We start from the raw sequence: 21,898 nt of genomic DNA, 5'->3' as shown, positions 1-21,898 counted from the left end.
AATTATAGCTTAAGCCATTCTGTTTATAAAATATTTTTAGACTTTTGCTTTTATGAATGAACCATGTTATACAGATTTATTTCAATACATGACACAGATAGTTTACCTGGCATTGCTGTCTTAAGAAAACTAGGTTACGTGGTCTTCAAAGCTGATACCGAAATTGTTCTTCTAACACATGCCAGGTCATTCACAGTTACAGCTATTGTGGCTCATTTCTCCACAGTTAAGTCAGCACTAGGCACTAAGTCATTTTTGTTTTGTCAAAGTGATGAGTAGAATGATGAGTGGGGTCTTTTTTGTTTACATTGTCATAATATTTTTCCTTTATTTATGATGAATTATTTGTTATTTTCATTTGCTAGTTTTTTGGTGTTTCTTTTTCTAGTTTTGTTTGTTTTTTTAAATTTAAATATCCTGGGAATTGGGCCTTTCTACTCAGAATGCTCAAAACCTTTTCTAGTATAGGGTTGAACATTCTTATATTTCTTAGTTTTTTGAATTTTTTTCTATAAATTATTCATTTCAAGTCTGAAACCTACTTTCTTTGAATTACTGAAAATCATAATACTTTCCAGGTTTTACTGTTACTGTTTTTCTTTTTAAGTCTTAAAAATTATTTGGAACATAGAAACTAATGAAGTCATCCGTACCTCTTCTAACATGTAATTTCTAATTCTTTTTCTTAGAAACACTTTAAATTTTCTTCTAAATTTTTATGCATTTGTCTTTAGAGGAAGAAATGAGCCTTTCTTGAACTTATTAAATGTGCATAGACAAGTTGGGCGCTAGCTACTCAGGAGGTTGAGATCTGAGGGTTGAGATTCAAAGCAATTCCAGAGAGGACTTACAAAAGGCTGGAAGTAGAGCTGTGGCTCAAGTGGTAGAGGCCCAGCCTTGAGCTAAGGGACAGTGCTCAGGCCGAGTTCAGGACCCAGGACTGGCACCTAAACAAACACAAAAAAAGTTGATGATTTTTCTCCTTGCGGTTCATTGAATAATGCATAGGTTTTTGTGATTGTTGAATAATGTTTTCTTGGTTAGTAGGATTAACATTAGGCAAGTGGAGGCACTTGCCTGTTTGATTGACCTCTCCCTTTCTAGGCAGATATCTTTAGCCTTCCCTGATCCCATTTCCTATTGTAATATAAGGTTAATAACAGTGTCACATAGTTAAGAGGAAAATGAGATGGGCCTCTAAAGTTTTTAGACTCCTGTGATATGCATGTTACGCCAAAGCCTCTAAAGTTCTTAGACTCCTGTGCTATGCATGTTACACCAAAGCCTCTAAAGTTTTTAGACTCCTGTGATATGCATGTTACACCAAAGCCAATGTTTGATATTAGCACAGTCAGTGTTTGCTTTATAGCCCATCATTTGTATAACTGCAATGAACACTCATGACATTTTATAATTTCATAGATGGAGTGGATGTTAGAGATTATATGGCTTACATGGATCATTCTTGACCACACAGGTTCCAGACCTCGCCCCTCACCTACTAAATGAACTCTGGAATGCACACATAGCCCAGTAATTTACTTTTAATAAATTGCTTCTTTACCAGTTGGCTTAAGACCTTAGGCAAGTGGCTATGCAGCTTCTCCTTGAAAGCTTACCATGTTGAAATATTTGTGGGACAATAAATACAATAAAAAGTAGTTACTTCTTGTCTCTCCATTACCATATAAATGTGTGAGGACAGGTATTTATTCTTGTGGATCAGTTAGTATTTCTTAAAGCTTTGTATTCATCATTAACTTTTATTTCCTCCAATTAAGTCATAAATTTTAGATGTGAAAGTCACTCATTTCTTATATACTATAGATAATAATAAATATTAATACTTTTAGTTCTTGTAAAATATTGTTTGTATTGTTGTTTTCAAATTTGTGTTCTGAAGTAATTCTCTAATGCTCCATTTGTATTTTTAGAGCTTTTTGACAACTACATGCAACAAGATGCCCATGAATTCTTAAATTACCTACTAAACACAATTGCTGATATCTTACAAGAAGAGAGAAAGCAAGAAAAACAAAATGGCCGCTTACCTAATGGTAATATTGACAGTGAAAATAACAACAGCACACCAGACCCAACGTGGGTTCACGAGATTTTTCAGGGAACATTAACTAATGAAACCAGATGTCTTACTTGTGAAACTGTAAGTATACCATAAAATTGTGTGTAGAAAAAAAATTCATTCTGTTAAAAGTTGTTTTTTGAAGATGAGGGCATGGGACATCATTAAAAATTTAAATCATGGGCTGGGAAGGTGGCTCAGTGGTAGAGTACTTGCCTTGCATGCATGAGGCCCTGGGTTCGATTCCTCAGCACCACATAAGCAAAAAAGAAAAAAGCCAGAAGTGTCACTGTGGTTCAAGTGGTAGAGCGCTAGCCTTGAGCTGAAGAGCTGAGGGACAGCACCCAGACCCAGAGTTCAGGCCCCATGACTGGAAAAAAAAAATTTAAATCATATGATAGAAAAGTTATAGATGGACTCTTCAGTTGAAAGAGGAATGTATCTGTATTTTTATGTACTGTGTTTGACAGTGAATGCTTTCTATGATAGAAGGAAACTTGACTGAATTGGAACTCTGCTTTTATTTCAGTTTAGAAAGACAAAGAACTATGTTGTTAAGAACTGTGTTTTTTATGTGAGTGCATAGAAACTTACAGATCAGGTAGGAATAGCTACACATGTCTTTATGGACAAGGGTACATACTAAGAAAAGTGTTAGGTGATACTCTCATTGTGAAACAGAAACCGGATAGTCTGGGTCAGTCACTTGCCATGACTCTTGAAGTAGTCAGGAGTTGTGGTAAATATGACGTGTGCAAGGCTGCTGCTAGCCCACGTACACAGTGAACTTTTCCTGTAGAAGGAATACACTAGCCAGCAATAGTAGTACACAGTGTAGTTTATACATAAAATGCTAACATTGTTTATTGAGACATCACTGCACATATATGAGTGACACATTCTAAAAAAATCACAGTGTCTCACATCCAATTAATGATCACTGTCACTAGTATAATCTTACATAGTGTAGGAAATTTATTACTGGAGGAAACAGTACTCGTAAATAAATAGAATTCCCTTCCTAAGTAAAATGAGATCAAATAAAAGCAGGATATCTGAATGCTTGAGTGGACTGCATAGTCTGTGGTGATGTTTTGGTTAGAGTAAGGGTGTCTTTGTCCCAACCATCAGTTACTGTCTCTGTTGGACAGTGATGTCAGGAATTGAGCTGAGCCTGTCTTTAGTTGAACCAACTCCAATTATTATTTTAATAGAAGCCTTTAAGGAACAATATTACAAGTAAATTCCAAACTTTAAGAAATGTATTGCCAAGTTATTATAGCAATATATTACATTAGAATAGTAAGTGTAACCAGGGAATTTGACAGTTTCTTATTGTTATTATAATGGAACTTGATTTGTTAGAAGATAAACAGAATATGTGTGCTTTAAAATTCTTCATTAAAACAAAATATTTGAATTTGCTTAACATTGAGAAATGCTGGACTGGCATCATAGTTCGAGTGGTAAAGTACCTGCCCAGCAGCAAGTATAGAGCCCTGAGTTCAAATCCCTATGAGAGGTGGTGAGGTTGGGGAGGGAGAAAGATAAAAGGGTGAAAGAGGGAAAGGGGGAGAGGGAAAGAGTAGTATAGTCGGTAATATATGAAATTAGTAAGGAAGACTAGGGACAGTCGAGGTACCAAAAGGCTTTTAAGTCTTAAATCTTACCAGTGGCTACAAGATTGTATAGAGATAGAACTTTCTGTGTGTGCACATGCACATATGTATGTGCTGGTCCTGGGGCTTAAATCCAAACCTTGGTCACTGTCCCTGAGTTTGTTTTGTTTTTTCCTCAAGGCTAGTGCTCTATCACTTGAGCCACAGCTCCACTTCCAGCTTTTTGGTGCTTAGTTGAGAATAAGAGCTTCACAGTTTCCTACCCAGGCTGGCTTCAAACCACAATTCTTAGATCTCAGCCTCCTGAGTAGCTAGGATTATAGGTATGAGCCACCAGCACCTAGCAAGATACAACACTTTAAAAGGAGAAAGTGATATCAGTCATCCTTGCCCTAAAGTGTTGGAATATTTATAAATGTAACTTGGAAGGATACTGATCTTTCCAGCTATTTTTCTCTAAATCCTTCTGTAGTCTGTATTTTCAGGTATGTTCCCAAGAATTAAGCATGATTTGAGAATATTTAAGTCTAAGACATTATCATACAGTTTGAGTAAATATGATAGTGCTATGTCTTTATCAAAGTAAGCTAGGGGGATAGGACCTAGTACTTTCCAGTGTGAATATGTATCATTTAGTTTTTAGTATGATACAAATGTTTAAGAACCAACTATGCCAGGTGCAAGATGAGAAGAGGGTGATAAAATGTGATTAAGACCTAAGTCTGACCTCAAGATGCTGACTGGGTAGTAAAGACTGCCAACCAATAGTCCCAACACAGTAATGTCACACAAGTCAGCTGGGAATGGGAGTGCTGGGAAGGTGAGAGGTGGGCTTCCTAGAAATCTAGAGCTTGTATTTGAGGAATCTTGTTTCTGCAACCCACTCTTGTACTGATCTCTATTCTCTGAAGGTTCCTTCCAGAGTTCCTTTTCAGTCTCATTCTTTCAGTTTCCTTTTTCCATTTTTTAGTTGTGGTGTTCACTGGGGTCTCATTGTATGTGTTGCATCATTATTCATCAGGAGGATTGTGTTCCATTTTTATTGTCACATGTACTGATGAATCCAAGTCTGTATCCAGTTTAGATGTCTTCCTGAGTTTTAGACTTGGCTTCTGATAAACTGGGTATGATGTGACAGGAGGATATTTATTATTAGCCCAATGGCAATCAGACATGTTCAAAACCACTTTGTGTGTGTCTTGGTCCTGGGACTTGAACTCAGAGCCTGAGTGCTGTCCCTAAGTTTCATTTGTTCCAACCTAGTGCTCTACTGCTTGAGCCACCTCCATTTCTATCACAACCACTTTGTTTTGTTTTGTTTTTGGGTCTGGTTGTGGGGCCTGAACTCTGGCCTGGGTGCTGCCCCTGAGCTCTTCAGCTCAAGACTAGCAATCTACCACTTGAGCTACTGCACCACTTCCAGCTTTTTTTTTTTTCCTGCTTATGTGGTGCTGAGAAATCGAACCCAGGGCCTCATGCATGCAAGGCAAGTGCGCTACCACTGAGTCACCTTCCCAGCCCTCACAACCACTTTTTAAAGTGAAACCTTGCTTTACTTTGTGATTACCTGATACCACACAAGTATAAATTCAAACAGCAACTCAGGCAGCTGCTTACAGCTACTCTACCACTTCCAGTTTTCTGGTGGTTAATTGGAGCTAAGAGTCTTATAAAAGACTTTCCTGCCTGGGATGTCTTTGAACCATGATCTTCAGATCTTAGCCTCCGGAATAGCTAAAAAAAAAAAAAAAAATAGCCCCTGGCCCTTTTGTTTTGTTTTGAGACAAGATCACTCTACTAGCTCAGCCTCTTCTGAAAGCTAGAATTATAGGCATGAGCCATCATGCTTGACCCAGCAGGCCATTTTTTCTTCTATTTATCCTACACGTAAGTCACTCTGATCTGATTGTAGCTACCTCTGCCCTAATGATCCTTGTCACCCTATCAAATTCCCTGCTAACTTGTGCTAATTATGTTTTCTTTAAATATATCATAATCTCTTAACTGTCTCCAAATTGTTTTCTTTCTCCATCTTTTTCACTGGAATTTTTGGGACCCAGATGGTATTGTGGTGGAACCTCACCTTTGTGAGAGTTTCTGTTCGAAGTTAGAACTAAGTTAATGTAGAAATGAAGCTGTCAGTCACTCAAAACCCCTTCATTTGTCTGTAATATACAGTCTGTACAGTATTCCTGTTTATTCTTACTTGTCTAGATGTGTACAACCTTATAATCTGTCACTGCTTTGTGGTGCTGAGCTTATAAGTGATGCAATATTGAAACAGAACAGCATTTATGAACTGTGTAGTCAGTGTGCTGAGAGGCACAGGGGAACAAGTCATGCATGTCATGTCTCCTGTTGCATACTCACCCTGGGAACAGACCACTAAACAGCTAGGGAGATTTCTGCCTCAAGTTCTGTCCTATTGCAGTTCAAATAAGCAAGTAATAACTACTTTTTAAAAATAAGATTTACTTGTTTTATTTTTTTTCTGTGTCCGATCATGGGGCCTGGACTCTAGGCCTGGGCGCTGTCCCTCAGCTCCTCAGCTCAAGGCTGGCGCTCTACCACTTGAGCCACAATGCCACTTCTGGCTTTTTTTTCTTTTTTGCTTATGTGGTGCTGAGGAATCGAACCCAGGGTCTCATGCATACAAGGCAAGCACTCCACCACTGAGCCATCTTCCCAGCCCAAAATAAGATTTTCTTGTAAATGAAAAGTTTATATTAGATGCTTTAGGAGAGATATAGGTAGGTTATAAAGATATTAATTTGGCATTTGGGGCTAAATTATTGTTTTTTTTTAATTATCATCCATTAGCTGGCCAAGAGGGAGATTTTATTGTGGTATTTCCATACATGTATGCAGTGTATTCCAACCTATGCTCTATCACTCTCCCTCATCCTTCCCCCCTTCCTAATGCAATTTCAGGAGGTTGAATTGTTCTATTTTTGTGAGGTCAACAATTTATTTTGACAATATCCATCCTCTTTCACTCTCATTAGCTCAGCTGCCTCTTGGTGGTCCCCAGGGAACTATTTTCCTAAGTGGTAAAACAGGTATGAGGTCCTTTGTCAAGCCTTCTCATTCAAGTTCAGCCTTAGTTTATGTACAAGTTCTTGTATAATACTACCTTTACCAGTGAAACAGTCAGATGTTTACATTGGTGTCTTATATTTGTATTATGAACATCTATTCAATGTCCTTTTAGGTAATCAAGTCAAACTTTTGCTCTTGAGGAAGAATAGTTGCTTGTGTATTACTGATAGAATGCATTTAATTCTGACATCTGTAAACCATGTTTCTAATATTTACAGAAATTAAATATAATTCTCTTATTTTTACAGATAAGCAGCAAAGATGAAGATTTTTTAGATCTTTCTGTTGATGTGGAACAAAACACATCAATTACTCACTGTTTAAGGTATGCAACATTATCTGCCTTGAAACTTAATGATTACCTTTGACTTTGAATATTTTAAATGAATACATGATTTTTCTGGTAATACATAATAATTGTGTTTTGAATTTTGCACAGAGGTTTTAGCAACACAGAAACACTCTGCAGTGAATATAAATATTACTGTGAAGAGTGTCGCAGCAAGCAGGAAGCACACAAACGGTGAGTTAGTAACCCTTCAGAATTTGTTAGAGTGTCTTTAGTCATGGAGGTAAGAGATAGGCTTTTCTAGCTGAACATGATCTGTGAAATTTTACACCGAGTAACACTTTCTAGTTTCATCACCAACAAAGTTGAGGCTTGTTAAGTAGCAGCATTACCCAGTGCTTTTTATTTAAAAATAAATAAATAAATAAAACAACTCTGTACCCTGAGATGATTTTTCTGCAGATCACGTAATCATCATAAATGAGTACAGATGAAATGTTTGGCTTTATTTAAATCTTTCCTAGTGACTTAGAGACTTTTCTTTGTTAGTGAGGGGAGGAGTAAGTGAAAAAGGGTCCTTTATCCTATCCCAGTCCCTGCTGTTCTTACATAGGAAATTATCATGTGTCCTTCTATGTTGTAAAGACTGGCTTGGGTGTCAAGAAATGAAATCACCACTACCTACTAACTATCATCATTGTGTTACTTTTTGTTTTGCAACAGTCTCAAACTCAGAGAAAAGTTTTGTGAACATCGTCAGGAATGCTCTTTTACCTTTGACCATTTTGAAAGTACATTTTTAATATGATAACCCATCCCTAGAAATGTTAGTCAGTGTTTTTTTTTTTTTTTTGTTGGTCGTGGGGCTTGAACTCTGGGCCTGGGTGCTGTCCCTCAGCTCTTCAGCTCAAGGCGAGTGCTCTACCACTTGAGCTACAGCGCCACTTCCGGTTTTCTGGTGGTTTATTAGAGATAGGAGTCTCACGGTCTTTCCTGCCTGGGATGACTTTGAACCGTGATCCTCAGATCTCAGCCTCCTGAGTAGCTAGGATTACAGGCGTGAGCCACCAGCGCCCGGCTAGTCAGTGTTTCTTTTCAACAAGGAAGTTTTCCTGTTCCTGTGTCCATCCAAGTAAGGACAGTGATGGTGACATGCCGCTGTTCCCTTGGATCTCATTCTCCTATCACAAAACAGTCTCATCAGTTCCTTTTTAGGAGCAAGGCCCAGTCCAGAAACACATCCATGTCACATTTAGTGTTTATGTCTTGTAAATTTGGAAGAGTTCCTCAGTCTTTCCTTGACTTTACTGATCATAACTAGGGAAAATCTCACTTTAGTGATTCTGTTACTTGAGTTTGTTTTATATTTTCTTATGACTAGACTCAGAAATGCTTCTTGCAGGGGCTGGGAAGGTGGCTCAGTGGTAGAGTGCTTGCCTTGCATGCATAAGGCTCTGGGTTCGATTCCTCAGGACCACATAAGCAAAAAGAAAAAAGCCGGAAGTGGTGCTGTGGCTCAAGTGGTAGAGTGCTAGCCTTGAGCTGAAGAGCTGAGGGATAGCGCCCAGGCCCAGAGTTCAGGCCCACGACCGGACTCAAAAAAAAAAAAGAAAGAAATGCTTCTTTCAGAAGTGGTGCTGTGGTCTCCTGTTAAGTAGCACATAATCATGTGCCAGTGTGTTTGAGCATGTCTGGTTCAGTGATTTCCTAGAAGGACTGGTAGTCTGCAGCCAGGCACACAACTAAGAGTTATTACAAGGAAAAGAAACAGCACAGTCAGCAAGCCCAAATCAAGGCAAACTTCCAAGAGTTGACTCTTCCAGCAAAGTCACACAGATACTTAATTCCTGTAGTATAGTGGCATCATGGAAAGTGACAATATAAACTCAGTGCCCAATCACAGAGGTACCCTCTGAATAGCCTACACCAAATCCCAGGCTTCTGGAAAGAAACCAGGTGTTCAGCATAAAGTGTACTGTTAAGTTTGTGCACAAGGAGGTATCTTTAGCCCTTTTTGCTCTGGGTATTATTTTTAAATAGCTCTCACTTTTTGCATAGGCCAACCTGTATCATAATTTCCCATTTACATTTTCTACTATAACTGGGATGACAGAGACATGCACTCAGCCTTGTTTTTGTTGAGGGTGTGGGTCTTTTTTTTTTTTTAATTGTGAAAATACTGTACAGAGGAGTTACAATTACATAGGCAAGATAATGAGTACATTTCTTATCAAGCATTGTAGCCACCTCCTTTGTTTCCCCCTCCCATCCCTTCCCATTCTCTCCCCCCTCACCCCCACAGGGTGTGGGTCTTTTGTTTTTTGTTTTTTTTCTTTGCTTGGGCTGGCCTGGAATTACTATCTCTCTGATATTGAACTTGTGTAGCAAGAACATGCCACTCTAGCCAGCTATTGGTTGTCATGGGGGTGTCTCACAAACTTTTCCCCTGGGCTGACCATGAATCCACTATCTTCCTGATGTCCATCTCTCAAACAGCTAGAATTACAAGTGTGAGCCACCATGCTTGATTGTTTTGACATATGCTGGAGATGGAGTTCTCTAATCTTCTTGCTTACATCCTACTCAGTCACCTTCATGGCCTTCCCACACAGTTGTAGCAGGCCCATTTTATGTGTGCTACAATTAATCTATTGGACATCTTGGTTCAAAAGAACATGAACCCTGGGAATGTGGCTTAGAGGTAGAGTGCTCATGAAGCTCTCTGGGTTCGATTCCTCAGTACCACATAAACAGAAAAAGCTGGAAGTGGAGCTGTGGGTCAAGTGGTAGAATGCTGGCCTTGAGCAAAAGAAGCCCAGAGACAGTGCCCAGGCCCTGAGTTCAAGCTCCAGGACTGGCAGAAGAAAAAGAAAAAAGAAGAACATGGATTCAGTCCTTAGAAAATTGTATGTCTGGGTGATTAGGACTGCTAAGGATGCTAATAAGTTCCTATGTGCTTATGAATATTCAGTGCATTGTTCCAGAGCTTGCAAGCTAGTATCCACTTTGCTTAGCATAGTTTATTTTTTAAAGAATAGGAATTGGAGTTGGAGATTTAGTTCAGTGGATGAGCACTTGCCTGGCAAGTGCAAGGCCCTGAGTTCAGTCCTCAGCTCTGCAAAAAAAAAAAGGAAAACTTAGTTTAAAAATGTTTTCTGAACTGCATGCTGGTGGCTTATACCTGTAATCCTAGTTACTCGGGAGGCTGAGATCTAGAATTAGGGTTCAAAGCCAGCCTAGGCAGAAATTCCAGGAAAGATGGGGGGGGGCGGAGAACGAACAGAGGCTTGAAATCAGGCTCTGGGTGCTGTTCCTTAGCTTTTTTACTTGAGCCACAGCTCAACTTCCTCCAGGAAATTGTCATCTGCAAGAAAGCTGGACTGGAGGAGGTAGGGGGTCAAGGATAGAGTGCTTCTTGAGAAAGCAGGCTAAATAGGCACTAGGTCCTAAGTTCAAACCCAGACACCAGCCTTCCCCCTAAAAATTATAAGACAGTTTATAAAAATTATAAGACAGTTTAAAGAAGATTTTTTTAAATAAATATTTAATTGAAACTGCAATGTCTTTTTGTTTTGTTTTGTGGTCTTGGGAATGGAACCCAGGGCCTGATGCATGCATAATTAGCTCATTTTAAAACAACTTTTTACAAAAAATGACAGTGATACAGCTTACCTCCACACAAAGTTTGAATGGAAGGAAAACAAGAAGCCTATACAATCCTTGTTGTACTGTGGAATTGGGCGTTTTGAGCAGAAAATTACATTTTTTTGTGTGGCCTGTGCTGGGGCTTGAACTTAGCTCTCTTTTTTCCCTTACGGCGGGCACTCAGCCAGTTGGCTCACAGTTCACTTCTGGCTTTCTTTTTTTCCTGGCTAATTGGAGGTAAGAATCTCACAGAAGCCTGGACTAGCTTTGAGATGCAGTTGTCAGAACTCTACCTCTTGAGCAGTCGGACTGTAGGTATGAGCTGAAAATAACCTCTCTCTCACTTTCTCCTGCTACAAAATAATTAATTTCACATTCTTGGCATGCATCTTTATAAAGTCATCTAAACATTTTTTTTCTCCCTGTGCCAGAGCATTTTGTTATGAGCTAGTCTCATATATCTTTAAAATATACGTTTAAAATATGTGTTTGACAGGGGCTGGGAAGGTGGCTCAGTGGTAGAGTGCTTGCCTTGCATGCATAAGGCCCTGGGTTCCATTCCTCAGCATCATATAAGCAAAAAGAAAAAAGCCGGAAGTGGCGCTGTGGGTCAAGTAGTAGAGCGCTAGCCTTGAGCTGAAGAGCTGAGGGACAGTGCCCAGGCCTAGAGTTCAGGCCTCACGACCGAACCAAAAAACAAAACAAAATGTGTTTGACAATCTCATGTTTATGCCCATGAGTGTTTGATTTCTCTGTGGTAGATGAGTGTTTACCTCTAAGGAGGATCTCAGCAAAGTAGTCTTCCTTGTCTTCATGTGTTGCTGATCAAACATCATATTTCTTGCATTATCATTTAGATAATATCAGGACAATCATTTTACCATCAGTATTGTTCACACTCCATTGAGAGTTTTCAAAAGGATACTTGGTTGTTCTTTAAAGAGTATATTGTAGCAACTCTGTGTCAGTTTAGTCACTGATATGATGGATTATTATATTTTTATATCCATACTTCCTTTAACTTAAATATACTAACTAGAAACTTTAATCAGTATTATCCGAAGTTTGTTTTATAATTTATTTAAACATTTTCTATTTGACTAGTAAGGAGTCTTCACTACATAAAGTAATTCTAGAAGTAGGTTTCTCTCTTGCTATATTTGAAATGTTATATTTAATTGATATTCAAGAAATGGAATTACTAAAACAGACCATTAGGACTGTCAATTTATATTGTTAGATTGCTTCAAGGATTGAATGTTTACTTCTGTTTTGACTACGCTTTGTCAAAGCCCAGATTAGTTGCATGATAAGCATTTCAAGAATATTAAGCAGCCCATTAAAATGAATAAGAACGGAGATTTAATATATTACTATTGAAGTGTTTTTCCCTATCATTAGAGGCAATGACTTCCTTCTTTCCACCCCCCCCCCCCACAATTATGGAAAGTTTTGCTCCATTGAACCTACATTCAATTCAGTTTTGCAGCATTTGGCATGTATCATGCACCAGGCAGAATGCCTGTAGAGGAATAAAAACAAAGAAGAGCATTTGTATTTGTCAGTAGTTCAAATTATAAATGAAGAAAACATCATCTGACATTTTGTTTTTTGTGTGTGTACACACCGTAGAACCTTGACATATTATGAAGTGAGTTTGTGAAATGATGTACATGATTCCCCAGCCCTTATGGTAGAACAAGCCCATAATGGAAGCAAGAGTCTTAGGAAAGATTACTAGAGGGCTGGGATGGCGGCTCAGTGGTAGAGTGCTTGCCTCGCATGCATGAGGCCCTGGGTGTTCAATTCCTCAGTACCACATAAGCAGAAAATGCCCAAAGTGGCACTGTGGCTCAAATGGTAGAGTGCTAGCCTTGAGCTGAAGAGCTGAGGGACAGCACCCAGAATTCAGGCCCCACAACCAACAAAATAAGTAAATAAATAAAATTTTTAAAAAAGAAAGATTATTAGAATATAAAGGGCAGCCCATGTTTCACAGGTAAAAACCAAACTCCTAAATTTCCAAAATACTTTGTTCGTTTTTGAGCCTCCATTCATATTTGTTATCCCTGGCAAACAACCTTAGCTGAATGGTCTTTGATACTTCTTTCAGTCCTCCATTGTTAATCTGCCCTTGTGCTATACAGGTTGGTAAAGCAAATGTGTTTGTCTTTTTTGTTGTTGTTGTGGGGCCTGGATGCTGTCCCTCAGCTCTTCAGCTCAAGACTAGTGCTTTATCACTTGAGCCACAGCACTACTTCCAGTTTTCTGGTGGTTAATTGGAGATAAGAGTTTCACAGACTTTCCTGTCCAGGCTGGCTTTGAACTGCAATCCTCAGATCTCAGCCTCCTGAGTAGTTAGGATTACAGGCATAAGCCACTGGCGCCCGGCTCAGTCTCCATTTTTTGACTTCCAGAGGAATTGGCTGCTTATTTAAGGAACCCATTTTTTTCTTCCACTACTTTGTGATTATCACATCTCTTTGGTCCTATTAGAAAAGGGGATCTGTGTTTGCAGAACATTTGACAAAGGCCTGGTGCCATTCATCTGTTTTGGAGAGCCCTATTGAGTTCTGTGTCAGATTATATGACTTGGTGGTGAGGTGGTAGATTTAATATGTTTATATTAGATTTTATATGTTGTTTTGCCCTTATAAAAATAATAGAGCAATGCAGATGAGAAATATGCAAAACTGGGCAGTGCCGGGCTATTTTTTAAAAAAGCTGACCATTAATTAGCTGTTTATTGGCTATCTTAAGATAAATCGTTCTTTGACGGACACAGTGGATGAAATTTTGTTTTCATCTTTATTTTTAATAGGATGAAAGTTAAGAAACTGCCCATGATTCTAGCTCTCCACCTGAAGAGATTTAAGTACATGGATCAACTTCATCGATATACGAAACTTTCATACCGGGTAGTTTTTCCTTTAGAACTCCGTCTATTTAACACTTCTGGAGATGCAACCAATCCTGACAGAATGTATGACCTTGTTGCTGTTGTGGTTCACTGTGGAAGGTAATTGTGGCACCAGGGACATCCTAGTGAATATTCAGAGTAGTGTACAGTGTGCTCATGAGTGATTCCAATAGAGAGCTTTTTTTTAAAAATTGGTTTGTTTTTGAAACTAGGCTTCAAAAACCATGTAACCAGGCTGGTCTGGAACTCACTTTGTAGCTCATAATCTTCCTGCCTTGACCTCTCAAGTATTTAAAACTATAGGCCTATGCCACTATACCAGGGAATGTATCCTTTTACTATAATTATTATTATTATTATTATTGGGGTGCCAGTCCTGGAGCTTGAACTCAAGGCCTGGGTACTTATCCCTTAGCTTTTTTGGTTAAGGCTAGCGCTCTACCACTTGAGACACAGCTCCACTTTTGGCTTTTATAGATAGTTAATTGGAGATGAGAATCTCACAGACTTTCTTGCCCTGGGTTAACTTTGAACTTCAATCCTCAGGTGTCAGCTTCCTGAATAGTCAGGATTACAGGTGTGAGCCACTGGCACCTGGCCAGGATATGTATATGTGTGTATGTAAATTTGTAAAGTAAATTCAGACAATAAAACCATCGTGTAATGAAAACGTGTAGTGGGAGCATACAGCTTTTACTGACTGCCTGGAATTTCCTCCTTTTAAAGCTGTGTTCTTTTCTTTCCCCTTAACTTTGGGAATGTGTACTGATTATTTGATATTAAAATTGAGTGCCATTCAAATTAGAGTAGTTTTAACTTCTGGGGGGAATGCCAGGTAAGGGATATTTTTTTATGTTATAATAGAAGATGGAATTTAAAGCATGAAAGTGATGTATTTAAAAATACAGTATTAACTGTACTTTTTCTTCTTTTGTTTCAGTGGTCCCAATCGTGGCCATTATATCGCAATAGTTAAGAGTCATGATTTTTGGTTGTTGTTCGATGATGACATTGTAGAAGTAAGTGGTTTCTTAATTTTGCTAAAGCTGTGTGTCTATTTGCCCTTTTGTGTTCACTGTTATATGACTTCATTTTTTAAAAATGTTTTTCTTTTTTTTCTCATTCATATATGACTAATGGTAAGTATTTGATATGTCTGAGGGGGTCTTTAGATTATAATCAGATTTCTGCTTTTTCTTCACAAACCTGGAGGAAAGAAACAAGGGAAAACTTTCAAGAAAACAATTATTGTTGTTTAAAGGCCTTCCTCATTTTAAAAAGCTGAGCTGTTAAGTATACCTTTGGTATAGAAGTCTTGTTCAGAACTTGAGATTTTAATTACATGAGTATTCATGTGTACATGTGTGCATCCCCACAAAACACACACACACACTTATAATCAGCCAGGTGTCTTCAGTATTCAAGTGGCCTCCCTCCCTCCTCTTCCTTGGTTAGCACTCCATCTCTTGAAACCTGCTATTTTGACTTTTTTTTAGCACTATGAGAAATTTTGTCTGTGTTTGATTATAAATAGACTCATACAGTTGCCTTTTGTATGTGACTCATTGGTGCATTTTTACTCATTAGTACAATATATGATTTATTCCCATTGTTGCCAGTAATAGTTGCAGTAGTTCTTTTTCATTGCTTTGTAATTTTCTGTTTAATAAAATTAAATAGTGAGAATTTGGGTTTTGTCAGTATCTTTACTCTAATAAGCAAAAATGCTTAATTATCATTGTGCAAGTCTTTCGTTGGATATATGCCCTCACTTTTCTTGAATGTACATTAGGTTAGACCACTGGAAATAGTCCTTCTTGCAGGTTCAAATAATTGACAGTATGTTTCATATGGTTCAACCTACACCTCTAGGTAGGATTGCTGGATCAAGGGGGGTTGTACACTTGGCTTTGGAAGTGTTGTTCATCATTTTTCCAAAGTAACTATACCATTCACATTCCCATCAACCATGTAGGAAATTGTTTGTTTCATGCTTGCCAGTACCTGATATTGTCAATCTGTTTAAGTCATTTTGATGACCAGAGCTTGATAGTGTACTAATATTTAAATTTTGCCCCACAGAAAATAGATGCACAAGCTATTGAAGAATTCTACGGGTTGACATCAGATATCTCAAAGAACTCTGAGTCTGGTTACATCCTTTTCTATCAGTCTCGGGACTGAGGGAGAACCGTGATGAAGAGATACTTCCTGCCTCATTTCTTCTCTGGTTATTATGGAAAGGATCAAGCACTGATTTCTCGTGAAAAGAGACATGCAGGAAGCTCAGGGGGCAGTAGCACACTTTGCACACAATAAAGCAAAGACTATGGATTAAGGAGCCCTTCCTATCATGGTAGTTGATTTATTTGCTCAGGTATCATGCTGTCTGTGCAGTTCCATTCAAGGAAATGAAATCAGATACCAGCTCCTCTTGTTATTGGCACGCATTTTCTCTTTATTAATTGCACCAATAATGATTTGAATTCCTTGGGAGGGCAGTAAAACGAATTGGAATCTGTGCTAGTTGATTGACAATGGAAGGAGATGATGCCGAACACACTGCATATATGTTGCCCGTGTTCAGTATGTATAAAGGCATATTCAGTGGTCTTTTCAAGCATAAACCAGAAGTACTTTTGGGCCCAACACTTACAGTTGCCTTCCTGATGTTTTAAAACACACACACACACACACAACTAACAAATACTAGAATCCAGTGTCAGGAAGACAAATATGTTTTGCTTCTCTGAAGAAGCTTATAATAATATACAGTATATGTATATGTAGGGAACAATTGGTCAAAAGTGGCTTTTTGTTTCCCCAAGGGGAAAGACTGGCTTTGTAATTATAATTTTTTCCTTATTTATTTTACTTAAAACTGGTAGAGTCTAAGTATTGTATGAAGTGCCCATGATTTTGTCAGTAAATTTTAGCATATTTTTAGTAGTTTCGTTGGCTTAAGTGGTCCTTTTGTTTTGTTTCTCTTTTTAAGGTAGATTTTTAATTCTATCTGAAATCACTAAGATAACCATGAAAAAAATTGCAATGAGAGGAGGTAAATATTGTTTTTTCAGGAGGAACTGATATCTCTGGCTAAGTAGTATTTCTTTTGTCATATCATAGTTTAAAAATTCAGATATTTTTATTCAGCTTTAATTTCAGTAAAATGAAAAAAAATTAAAATTCCCTGTAATTGTTGGAATGATAAAAGAAATTCTGGTACAGTGGTAGCATACCATCTTTAGAATTCTTAAGTACTCTAATGTTCAAGTTGAACCATGCTTGGAAAATTAATGTCATTGCAGTTATATTATTTCAAATGTCTTTACATTTTACCTTGGAAAAGAAGTCATGTATACATCATAACCCTTACAGCCCAGGTAGTAGCTAAAAGCCTTTTGAAGATAACATTTTGATGAAGTAGACCAGACATCCAAAACAGAAGGGTGTTGAGAAATTGCAATTCATGTTTAGGACTTTATTTTGTTGAGGATTTGAAGAAATAATATATGTAATGAGAGACACATGTAAAGCATTGTAGTTGACATTTTCTTGTGCACCAGTAAAGTGGTCTGACTGTGGCCAAGTGTAACTCATAGAAAGTAACTGAAAAATCATTTTTTAAAAAGTAGCAATCAGGTATCCTATCAGACTTTTTGCAGTAATTCTTTTTTTGTTAATTCTCTAAAGGTATTTTGCTAAAACTACGTACTATGGAAAACAAAAAGAATGTGTTTTTTGTGCTGCTATTATTAACATTTATTATCTGTATCTTTTAGCTCAGGAAATGACTTCACCTATTTGTTCTATAACCAGATCTTTAACAGGGTCACTAGCTCATTGGGCTGCTTAGCCAGATGTCCTGGGAGAAAATTATGATATTTCAACCAATTTCTTCTTAAAAGAGAGTTCTTAAGCCTCGCCCTGGCTGGAGTTGTTTTGTACAAATCATACACGGCTTGCCTGATCTCCCAGCAGCATTGACTCATAACAAGAGAATCACAACCAAGAACGTGGGGAGTGGGGGCAGTGACTTGCTTGGCCTGAAGCAGATGTCTCATAGTTTCGAGCTGTGTCCCTGCAGCTGTACATGCAGAGCAAAAAGGTAAAGAGAGGCAGAGTCAGGCTGTGACATGTGTAAGAAACATAGATGAAGTCATTGGCATAAAGGTACAGGATAGAAATACTGTGTTGTGTTTATTTGTACATTTTTGCATTTTAAAAAATCATTCAGAAAAGACCAAGTTAGATGTCATATTGGGGCAGGTTCTACCTAGCATTGGTATGGAGTTCCATGGTGTTTGCCCTGTGCTCGCCCACACTGTTTCACAGTAAGACTCATCAGGGGAGGGGACAATGGGGTGATGGTTTTAAATTGACTTTTTACTCTTAGTGATGGTGGATCTAAGTAAAACACTTTGAATTTTATCAGAAACTCAGTATAGTTTTAAAACATACAGGGTTGGGGTTAGGGGGGGTGGGGTGGGAATATACAGGTATATAGTAAGTAAGATCAGTGGCCCACACAGAGAGCATTCCCTGGGTTGGGCTGTGATCAAGTGAGTGGCAGGTTCAGGTTGTAAATGAGGCTGATTGCTGTATAACTATGTACATGTTTGTTGGGATAGCGGTCCCATATTTTGTATATTGGAATAAGAGTTTCTATGAATTATCGTTAACTAAAAGTAAATATTCTAAAAATAATTATGTCCTGCTTCTAAGTCACATGGCTTCTGTCTTGGAAATTTTACCTGTAGATTATTTGACAGGGGTCAGGAGGCTTTAGGAAAGGGAAGAAAGGAAATGTTCTCTATGGGTCTTGTGGCCTCAACCATCAGTATAGGGTTTTGTTTTTTTTTCTTTCCTTGGTGGCAGAAAGGCTTCATTTTCATAACATACTACTCTTGACACTTTCTTTAAAGATACTTTTCATTGAAGATTCTCTCATGAGGTATTTGGCTGGGAGCTGGGAGGCTAAGGCGCTTGAGTCCTGGCTCTTCAGTGAACTTAACTGTGTGACCTTGGGCAAGTCACTTAACCTCTCTGTGCTTCAGTCTCCCTGTCTTGTAAAATGGGAGTAATACCTACCTCACAGGGTTGTTGTGGGGATCAATTAGAGGTAATGTCTGTAAAGCATTTAAGATTCTTGAAGAAGGCGCTATATAAATACGAAATAATATCTATTAAAGTTGGTTTATTTGTGCTTGTGTGCTTTATGTATTTTTTTCACCTTTTTGCTTAAAACATTTGCAAATTAGAAGTATAGATTTTAACTATTGTGTTGCTACATTTTTGTATGCATTATTCTTTTTTCTTTTTGTGCTTGTCCCGGGTGCTACCCCTGAGCTTTCTTCTTCTCCCTTCTTCCTAACTTTTTTCTTTCTTTTTGCTTCTTCTCAAAGCTACTATGCCAAAACTCTACACTCTACTTCTTCCACTTCTTGGTAGTTAATTGGAGATAAGAGTTTCATTCACTTTTCTGCCTGGCTGACTTTAGGCCAGGATCCTCAGACCTTAGCCTCCTGAGTAGCTCAGGTTACAGGTGTGAGACACCAGCTTCTGGCTAAATTATTTGAATATGCAGAGATTTTACTATAGAACAACATCATATGTGTGTAAGACAATGTTCTTTATGTGTCTGCATTTAATTAGCACAAAAAAGAGGAAATAAGCTGAGCGCCTGTGGCTCACGCCTATAATCCTGCTACTCAGGAGGCTGAGATCTGAGGATCGCAGTTCAAAGCCAGTTCAAAGCCAGCCCAGGCAGGAAAGGCTGTGAGACTCTTATCTCCATTAAACCACTCAGAAAACTGGAAGTGGCGCAGTGACTCAAGTGGTAGATCACTAGCCTTGAGCTGAAGAGCTGAGGGACAGCGCCCAGGCCCAGAGTTCAAAACCCATGACAAACAACAAAAAAAGAGGAAATAATTTCTTTGGGGCTATGTTTTCAGAGTTACAGTCTGTGTTCTCTTGGCTCCATTCCTTTTAGACCTATGGAGAGGCAACACAGCAGGCCAACAGTGGAGCTTTTAGAGGAGGAGCTCTAAGAGCAGAGGAGCTGTTCACCAGATGGCAGCCAGGAAACATGAAGGATTCCTGTGTCCTGGATGTGTGACACACTGGATGTGTGTCAAAGGCACACATCCCCAAGTGACCTGATTTCCTCCACTCAGCCACTTCAGCCAACTCAAGACTGACAAGGAAGCTGGGCGCTGGTGGCTCACGCCTGTAATCCTAGCTACTTAGGAGGCTGAGATCTGAGGATCGCGGTTCAAAGCCAGCCCGGGGACCGTGAGACTCCTATCTCCAATAAACCACCAGAAAACCGGAAGTGGCGCTGTAGCTCAAGTGGTAGAGCGCTCGCCTTGAGCTGAAGAGCTGAGGGACAGCGCCCAGGCCCAGAGTTCAAGCCCCATGACCGACGACAAAAAAAAAAAAAAAAAAAAGACTGACAAGGAGCATACCTTTTGAAATCACCCGAGGTTTGATGTTTACATTTAGCACCATCCACTATGGGGCAGTTAATATCTTACAGGATGCAGTATACTAATTGCTCTAGTAAAATGTGCCCCTAGTTGCCTGGAAGCCAGTTTTTAACTTGGAGTTACTCATGTCACCATTACCTGTAGACCACCCTTCCTTCTCCAGCAAGCCCCCTATTCTCAGTACTGATGTTTATGTTAGTCTGTAACACTCAAAGACTACATTACTCTTGAAAGCCTGTTCTGAAGGCGCTCTTGTTTATTCACATCTCTGAAGTGTGTTCTCAGAATAAACAGCACCAAGTGAGCCAATCTGCCAGTGGAGATGAGTCCATCATACTTCATGGTGAATTTTTAGTAAATGAAACCACGTATACTGAGAAGTTTGTCATGAACTGTTGAAAAGCCAAGACTGCCCCCAAGTTCATTACCCGAGTCCATACCTCTTTTTATCCCTGTTTTCTGTGATGTTTTATCACTGAGCGTCTCCAGGGCTGCTATATCATTTTCTGAGTGACAGCCTCTGTGTCTCCTGCTTCTTTTGGTGCTAATTTAAACAGCAGCACCTCTGAAGTAGTGGTGTCCTCGTTTTAACCATAGAAGATTCTGTAGCTCTTCATAAGTCAAGCAGTTTTCCCAGAGTCCCTCAGCTGGCAAGAGTCAGGTCCAGTTACAGCTCCAGTGCCAAGGCCTTGGAACTAGCTGTCACTGTTGAGGTTTTTTTCTATTCTGTTCTATTTATTTCTATTCTATTTTGCCATTTTAACTATTTTGCCATTTTAATATCCAGTGAAATGACATTTAGGACATATACCGTGTTTGCATCTGTCAGCCATGATCCATTCATTCCAAGAGCTTTTTTCATCCCAACAAGGACTAGACACAGTAAATAGTAACTTCTCATTGCCACCAACACCATAGTCCTAGGATAGCTTGCATTCTACCTTGTGTTAGCTGCTTATGAATTTGATTGTTAGGTATCTCAGGTGGAACTTTGCATAAAACTTTCTTTTTTTTGGGGGGGGGGGTCCGGTCGTGGAGCCTGAACTCTGGGCCTGGGCGCTGTCCCTCAGCTCTTCAGCTCAAGGCTAGCACTAGTTGAGCCACAGTGCCATTTTTGGCTTTTTTCTTTTTGCTTATGTGGTGCTGAGGAATCGAACCCAGGGCCTCATGCATGCAAGGCAAGCGCTCTACCACTGAGCCACCTTCCCAGCCCTGCATAAAACTTTCAACATCTGCACATGTGCAGAATTTGTGTGTGCATGCATGCACACAGGGTGAGGGTGCGCCACTTCTAGAGTTGGAATTAAGGGCTTTGTGCTCTCAGCTTTCTTGAGTAATTGAGCCATAGCTCCAATCTAGTATTGTGCTGGCTAATTGGAGGAGTCTTGTTTTTACTTTGCAGGGCTTTGAGTCCTGATCTTCTAGGTTTCATCCTCCTTAGTAGCTAAGATTATAGGCATGAGCCATTGACACCAGCTTTTTTCCCTTTTATTTGCTCAGAGCTGCTAAATGACACAGGCTGACCTGGGACTCATAATCTTCCTGCTTCATGCCTCCACTTCCCTAATAATAATTTTTTGTACTAGGGTAGGGCTTGAACTCAGGGCCTGGGCATGGTCTGGGTTTTTTTGCTCAAGACTAAGCTCTTAACACTTGAGCCACAGCTCAACTTCAGGTTTTGTGGTGGTTAATTGGAGATAAGGGTCTCAGCCTTTTCTGCCCAAGCTCTGGCATCAGAACCTCCGAGCTCAGCCT

At 39.1% G+C, this 21,898-nt stretch overlaps 1 protein-coding gene across 1 annotated transcript in view; it reads left to right on the top strand.

The window, feature by feature from the left end:
• Positions 1 to 18,865, top strand: part of Usp12 (ubiquitin specific peptidase 12) — a 43,942-nt gene extending 25,077 nt beyond the window's left edge. The window contains exons 2-7 of the mRNA XM_013027320.1: positions 1,935 to 2,164; positions 7,050 to 7,126; positions 7,241 to 7,324; positions 13,557 to 13,754; positions 14,596 to 14,674; positions 15,738 to 18,865. Of these exons, the coding sequence (XP_012882774.1) occupies positions 1,952 to 2,164; positions 7,050 to 7,126; positions 7,241 to 7,324; positions 13,557 to 13,754; positions 14,596 to 14,674; positions 15,738 to 15,839 (753 nt within the window). The 5' untranslated portion in view covers positions 1,935 to 1,951 and the 3' untranslated portion in view covers positions 15,840 to 18,865. The remainder of the gene's footprint in view (positions 1 to 1,934; positions 2,165 to 7,049; positions 7,127 to 7,240; positions 7,325 to 13,556; positions 13,755 to 14,595; positions 14,675 to 15,737) is intronic.
• The last annotated feature ends 3,033 nt before the right edge of the window (positions 18,866 to 21,898 follow it).

Source organism: Dipodomys ordii, unplaced genomic scaffold, assembly GCF_000151885.1.
Source record: "Dipodomys ordii isolate 6190 unplaced genomic scaffold, Dord_2.0 Scaffold102, whole genome shotgun sequence".
Taxonomy (NCBI): domain Eukaryota; kingdom Metazoa; phylum Chordata; class Mammalia; order Rodentia; family Heteromyidae; genus Dipodomys; species Dipodomys ordii.
Note: the sequence above shows the minus strand (reverse complement) of the source record. Positions and strands in the feature narration are given on the sequence as shown.